The sequence below is a fragment of the Actinia tenebrosa genome, unplaced genomic scaffold (assembly GCF_029948245.1).
Source record: "Actinia tenebrosa isolate PJP-AT-01 unplaced genomic scaffold, QUT_ActTen_1.0 PGA_scaffold7__59_contigs__length_16204524, whole genome shotgun sequence".
Taxonomy (NCBI): Eukaryota; Metazoa; Cnidaria; class Anthozoa; order Actiniaria; family Actiniidae; genus Actinia; species Actinia tenebrosa.
The window spans coordinates 9704629-9711761 of NW_028292584.1; the positions used below are offsets into that span (position 1 = coordinate 9704629).

General features: G+C 36.2%; 1 protein-coding gene across 1 annotated transcript; it reads left to right on the forward strand.

Annotated features, from left to right (window-relative positions):
• Positions 1-866: 866 nt before the first annotated feature.
• Positions 867-5373, forward strand: LOC148905537 (uncharacterized). The gene is made up of 14 exons (XM_089040575.1): positions 867-906; positions 963-1030; positions 1132-1229; positions 1481-1557; positions 1650-1754; positions 1885-1960; positions 2387-2468; positions 2548-2598; positions 2689-2769; positions 3084-3206; positions 3914-4045; positions 4126-4164; positions 4829-4892; positions 5199-5373. The coding sequence occupies exons 1-14, from the start codon at positions 867-869 to the stop codon at positions 5345-5347; spliced, it is 1185 nt and encodes a 394-aa protein (XP_088896701.1). The 3' UTR covers positions 5348-5373.
• The last annotated feature ends 1760 nt before the right edge of the window (positions 5374-7133 follow it).

The following is a 7133-nucleotide window of genomic DNA, read 5'->3' on the forward strand; positions in this document are numbered from 1 at the left end:
TATTCTCCGTATGTTGGTGAAGTAACTTTATTTAATGATAATAATAATGATGGTAATAATAATAATGATAATAAGAGGAAGAGGAAGAAGAAGAAGAAGAAGTTGAATTTTAAGGAGGGAGGAAAACCAGAGAACCCGGAAAACCATTAACAATCCAAAGAAACTACTACCATTGCTTTTGTTGTATTCATTCTGATTTAATTATAAATTTTTGAATCATATTATATTTCAGGTATCGATCTCGAGAGCCCAACTTTTTATAGTGAAGGAATAAGAGGTAATAAGTATATAAAATCGCACAATTTCAAGTACAATTTCTAATTGATAGGTACGAATGATGTTTTGAAATGTTTCAAAACTGGACGAGCCTTTATAATGATAATGATGATGATAATAATAATAATAATAATAATAGTAATGGTAATTAATAATAATAAAAGTAATAATAATATTAATAATAATAATTATAAATTATTAAATTAGGCGAGTTCGATTTGAAATCTTTCATAAAATCACTATTACTTCCGAATTGTACGAGAAGAGTTTGCAAGGTTTTGTTTATTATACACAAAATTGAGCACCTTAATTGGGAATCTACAGAGTACGATTAGCTAGTTTTGTAATTATAATGCTTTATATAGAATCCTTTCCTTTCCTTTGTTTTAGTTTTGTTTGTTTTGTTGTTTTTTTTCTCGTACATTACATTATTATATTATTTATATATGGATTTTTTGTTTTGTTTCAGTTGGAACATTGAAAGAATGTCCTACGCAGTGGGACAACGACAATCTCGGTAACTGAATTTAGTGTCTTTTTATTTTTTGTTAATTCTTAATTAAGTAACAAAGCATTTCGTTTGTTATATCATGCATATAAAGCCTATATGTACACATGTGTATTCAAAAAGTATAAGTAACAATTTTATTCTATCTTTTTACTCATTTTCCATTTCATCTAAACAGAGCTTCAACTTTGGTTCGACAAAAATGTTGGAGGAGATGGGATTCCATCAATTGGGTCATTCGAGCAGGTAAAAAAAGCTTTAATAAAATAAAGGTGTTCATGGTAAAATCCTCATTGTAAGTATAATAATATAAATGTGTAATGTCTGTGTGCCAAATATTTTTTCAGTTGGGGCACCAAGCATTAACGTCGGAACGGTCGCTGCTTTTTGTTGTCGTTAATGACACCGTAGCTGACATGCCCGAAAATTTGAAGGCGTTCTTAAGGTATTTACTTTTGTTTAGTTTTATTTAGTTTAGTAGCCTTTGTGTGCACGCACACCGTGGGTTTGATTACCTCAAACGTTCAACAGTATGCAACAGCCACACCATAAGAAAGACATTTTTTATTTTCATTTATATAAAGATACAAATTATTTCCTATTTGAAGCTTCAGTATTTTTGCTAATTTCATTTGACGACCCTCGTTTCTCCACGAGCATACGAAAGTTAAGTTTACATTTATTTTGCCAAAACAGGTCCATTTGTAACATGGTTGCCCACGGTGTACCATTGGTGAAAATTACACCAAAAGGAAGTCAGGAGGGGAAAGCTAGTAAGTTGCACGGTATTTTTTCTGATCAGTTCAAAGACAGCCACTGTAGCAAAATGGAAGTGAAACCTTAATAATATTGTTCTTTCTTACAGTAATGTCAAAATACGACTTACGGTTGACAGAGGGCAGCTCCGTTGCGTTTGTATTGTGCGTCCCCACTATAACGGGCCGTCTTTTGCCAGTCGAGAGGGATGTTGGTAAGTTATGATGTCCAGTAACTTATGGAAATGCTATGGAAATATATTTTTTGTACCAAAGTGTAAGTAAGTACGTTTCACGTGTCACGTAATTGCAGTTGTTTAGTGATCTATTATTATTCTTTGATAGGACTAAATTCTGTTGACGATGCGGTTGCCTCCGTAACCAATTCAACTGTACTAGTTGAACAGTATAGAATATATAAGTAAGTTTTCGTTTGGAATTGGGATATGAAGGTAGTCATTCTAACCAGAGCGATAATACGTCTACGGCGTTATACATGGTGTTTTTATTACTTAGAGAGGGGTTGAAAGGATTTCCCTTACAGGTTGGTGGAGGAGATATATATATATATATATATATATATATATATATATATATATATGTAGAGAGAGAGAGAGAGAGAGATGGGGGGGTTTACGGGCACCATACGATCCATCCTGTTTTTTGATATTGCGAACTAGATCTTTCCCTCGGGTCCAGAGGCTATTTGTTCGTTCTGACGATTGATGTTCTGAATGAAAATCGCTCATTAGAACCCAGTACAGGAAGCGGTTCAATAGAACCTCTGGAGTCGAGAGTATCTAGATCTGGGTTTGTATACCAAATCGATTTTTCGCTTCGCATTTAGGAAGGAGCAACGTGACAGGGAACTTGTCAAGGCAAAGCAAGACGTAGAAGCTATGAAAAGTAGTAATGTGGATGGCAAGAAAGTAAGTTTCAGTATATATGTATAGCTTTGCATGAAAAAATGTAAAATATTAGCATTTGTATCTTGATTTGAATTTTCAGGTCGTTACTACAATTACATGTTCGCCACAATCTGTGGACATACCGCCAGAGGTAAGTGGAAGTTAGTTTAGCGACAAAAGCGTTAATTTAAATAAGGATGGATTAATTAAGTAAAAAATATAACCTTTTTTATGCATATAGGCGACCAGGGAACAATCGAGAAAAGAAAAGGATACCACTAAAGCCGGAAACGAGTCAAATCCCTCTGATGAAAGCCATAAAGTAAGTAGAAAAAAGGACTGATATGACGCTTATAACTCTTTTAAACCATTTTTCAAATGATATGAGTTTAATTATCTATAGATATGAGTTTAATTATCTATAGCTTACTGTTTTGTCCCCTATAACAGTTCCTTGTGAGAATCCGTGCAAGGGATGTATATTCACATGCCTCGCAGAGATTTATGTCTATAGTTTCATGTCTATATCATTTTGTAAAGTTATCAAGATTGGAGTGGGGGTTATAGCGGGCGAGATGATATGTTACATCATACATTCCCAAATACTGATATTATCTGGGGTGATGTTTCTGTTAGATAAGAGCAGCGCGGGAGCAAAGGCTTCTGCCTGAAGCTGACGAAGCAACCGGTGTTAAGGTTAGAGTTGCCACTCCTTGTGGTCAAAAAACAAGGTTCTTCTCCCCGGATGGGAGCTATCAGGTAGGTTATGAAATATTTAAAAAAACGTACAGCTCTTTATATACTTCACTTTTCAATTAACGGAAAATATAGACTATCAGCGCAAAGAAAAACCAAACAACCAACCAGCAAACAACTAATGTGATTTGCGTATATAGATATGATTCATTATCATGAGAGTGCATGTCATTAATCCGTGAAACAAAACTAAATATGTATAGACCTCTTTAAGTTTGGCCTAATGTCTACCCATTTCAAAAGTAAAGCGTATCAACGGCAGTATTTGATCTCAAATATGGATGTTATCGCTTGAGCTGGACAAACAACAAAACTCAGCCTATCTTGCAGGAATATAAAACACGCGTCGTGCTTCTCCTAACACTTCTTTCCTGTTCTGCAAATCCCCAAAGTGTATCATAACTTTATACAGCACAGCAAGCAAGTTTTTTATTTATTTATTTATTTTATAAAATACAATTCATTTGCAATAACCTAACAACGGAAGTTGCGCGCGCGTGCGCAAAAATAGCATGCGCTCACAACCATCAAAACAAACAAATTAAAACAGTTGTTTTATAAAGCTGTTTATAAGGTTTATGCGTCAGTGAATTCTTAGTTTGTTGATAACTAAATATTACAATGCGCTAAATAAGTAGTAAATGTTTCACGGATTAATGGTGTACAATCTAATAATACTGAAAGTGAGGTTTGTAATTATGTCTCTTCAGGAAGTGTATGACTGGCTGGGAAGTCAAGAAGAGAACCCTCTCTACTTTGTAATAGAGACATTTGATAAAAACATTGTGCGCCCTGGACAAACCATTGAACGACAAGACCAAATTTTAAGAATAGTAGAGTTGGTAAGAAAATTACGTTTGTTTGTCAGTACTTGCTGCTCTAGTATTCAATTAATCGATCATCGATGCTGCTTCTTTTATAGAACAAGCAGGAGATGACAAATATTTTTGGTCAGGAAGAGGTAAGTACATATATGCATGGATATTAAATTGTACATGTATGTACTTATGAAGTTGAGGTGAGATATCGTACGTTTAACTGTTAGGTAAAAGTGGGTTTGCTTTTTTCAATAAACATGAGAAGGCCAGCAGGTTTTCACTGTGCGCTTGATACCCGGACCTGGAGGCTAGATGTGTAAACATCGCCTCGTGATGGAGAGGGTAGCAGGTTTTTTTTGACGGGATTTTTACTGTGCGCTTGATACCCGGACCTGGAGGCTAGATGTGTAAACATCGCCTCGTGATGGAGAGGGTAGCAGGTTTTTTTTGACGGGATTTTTACTGTGCGCTTGATACCCGGACCTGGAGGCTAGATGTGTAAACATCGCCTCGTGACGGAGAGGGTAGCAGGTTTTTTTTGACGGGATTTTTACTGTGCGCTTGATACCCGGACCTGGAGGCTGGATGTGTAAACATCGCCTCGTGATGGAGAGGGTAGCAGGTTTTTTTTGACGGGATTTTTACTGTGCGCTTGATACCCGGACCTGGAGGCTAGATGTGTAAACATCGCCTCGTGATGGAGAGGGTAGAAGGTTTTTTTTTTGAGTGGGTTTGACTTTGTGTGTTAACTTTTCCTCGTTTCTATTTCAACTATGATACTTCCCGTCTTTTCTTTTTTTCTCTTAGATTGTATTCAAAGGAACAATGCCTCCAACAGATAAGGGAGATGAATCCACGGTCATCAATGATGGTAAGCCATGCATTACAGTCCGTCCGTCCATTCATTCACTCACTCATTGATTGATTGATTGATTCATCCATCCATTCATCCATCCATCCATCCATCCATGTGTCCATGCATCCATGCATGCATGCATGCATTCATTCATTCATCCATTCATCCATGCATTCATTCATTCATTCATCCATTTATTCATCCATTCATTCATTCATTCGCCCATTCATTCATTCACTCATTCATTTATTCATAAGTTCTTTCAATCATTTATTAATACACAACGGCATGTTCTTACATTTTTTTCTGTGCTATGACCAGTTGAAGAAATACGTGAGCGGAATAATGATCAGGAACAAGAGGAAGCGAAAAAAAGGTGGCAGACTCAGAAGAAAGCCTTGAAGCGGCAACGGCGAAGACTTAATGAAAAGGAGAGAAAGAAACCGAAGAATACAACCTTAGAGAAATAGACTAAAAAATTTAAAAAAAAATGCAGTAGAAGAAGGATAACACGAAAGCAAGAGAAAATGAACTAAGAGAAGGAATTCCCCCTATATAGCCTTGTAACCATCATGTGCACAGTTTGATGCTATTTTTAAACCATTTGTTTTTCTGCATGCGCATTTACTGCGCACGCTCTTCGCTGTTTGCTTACGTTTTTGGGGTTTTCCGTTACTTCGACTCTGCCCTGAATATGAATGTGCACGTCGAAAGCTTGGCAAATGCGACAGAAAATTGAAGTAGTAGTATGTTCAACTTTCTGGAGTAAATTTGCATTTATTTTCCGAAGCTTCGGACCTACATCGTCATCTTAGGGCAGATTTGAACATTTGAACATAAGAAAAGCATCAGCAAACAGCGTAGAGCGCACGCGTACTATGCGCGTGCAGAAAATCAAACGATCAAATAAATGATATCATTGGATGATATTTTTAGAATAGATTCTAAAAATAGTATCAAAGTGTGCACATGATGGGGCACGGGGATTCCTTCTCTTAGTTCATATTCTCTTGACAAAAGTTTATATTGCGGCTTCCAATAGGACGTTTGCATGATAGAGTGATTTTCATATGATCGTGAAAGAATAGGCAAACTAATAGTTAGTAGTAGACTCTAAACCAATGATTTTCTTTTGTTCTTTATCAACTATTACAAACTAAAGGGTCTATTTTCTTTCACGGTCATATGGCAATCACTGTAATGTCACTGACCTCTACTACCAGACTCCCTTGCACACTTTCTTTTATTCAGTTAATCAGCACCTGTTGTATTACTATTCTCATAGGGAAATACAAATTTGAATAAGAAAGAAAATTCGCGAAGCATTATGGTAGTGGGAGTCAAATGACGCCATCATGCAAACGTCCTATTCTTCAATCGTTGTGGTGTTTAAGACAAATATTGTGTTTTAAGACAAATATTGTTAAATATTGGCCGGAATTTGTGGGACGCGTTTTCAGACAGACAAACAAACAAAAGTCAGTAAGAAAGGAAAATCAAAGGTCATCAACGTATTATATATTTGTTAAAGTTCTATGGCGGCCTAAAAAGCTTCTTTTTTTTTTTTTTTTTTTGCATTATGGAAAACTAGATTGTAGCAAAAGTACAACATACTTATCACTTAACTCACTGATAAGCAAGCTGCCTTGTGAAATTGTGTATGTAGAATGTCTTTAATAGGTGTACCTCATCACATAAAAGGTACTGGTAGATTAGTATTTGTCATATGAAACAACAGAAATACATAAAAGACATGGCATCTAAAGGTATGAACAGTATATGGTGAATTGAATCAACTTGAAAGGATTAGCAATTGGCACAATAAAACTCTTTATGGTAACTTTCTTCAATAAGCTATGTCTCAACCGGTATTTATCCCTTTAGTCCCATCTATGTTTCATCCCGTTAGTCCCGTCTATGTTTCATCCCTTTAGTCCCGTCTATGTTTCATCCCTTTAGTCCCGTCTATGTTTCATCCCTTTAGTCCCGTCTATGTTTTATCCCTTTAGTCCCATCTATGTTTCATCCCGTTAGTCCCGTCTATGTTTCATCCCTCTAGTCCCGTCTATGTTTCATCCCTTTAGTCCCGTCTATGTTTCATCCCGTTAGTCCCGTCTATGTTTCATCCCTTTAGTCCCGTCTATGTTTTATCCCTCTAGTCCCGTCTATGTTTTATCCCTTTAGTCCCATCTATGTTTTATCCCTCTAGTCCCGTCTATGTTTTATCCCTTTAGTCCCATCTATGTTTTATCCCTT

Excerpts from the sequence above, each read along its gene's own strand:
- LOC148905537 (XM_089040575.1), top strand. The coding sequence starts at position 867 with ATGCATATAAAGCCTATATGTACACATGTGTATTCAAAAA. Across the intron at positions 3,207-3,913 it reads CCCCGGATGGGAGCTATCAG|GAAGTGTATGACTGGCTGGG; the intron begins GTAGGTTATGAA and ends ATGTCTCTTCAG. Across the intron at positions 4,165-4,828 it reads ATATTTTTGGTCAGGAAGAG|ATTGTATTCAAAGGAACAAT; the intron begins GTAAGTACATAT and ends TTTTTCTCTTAG.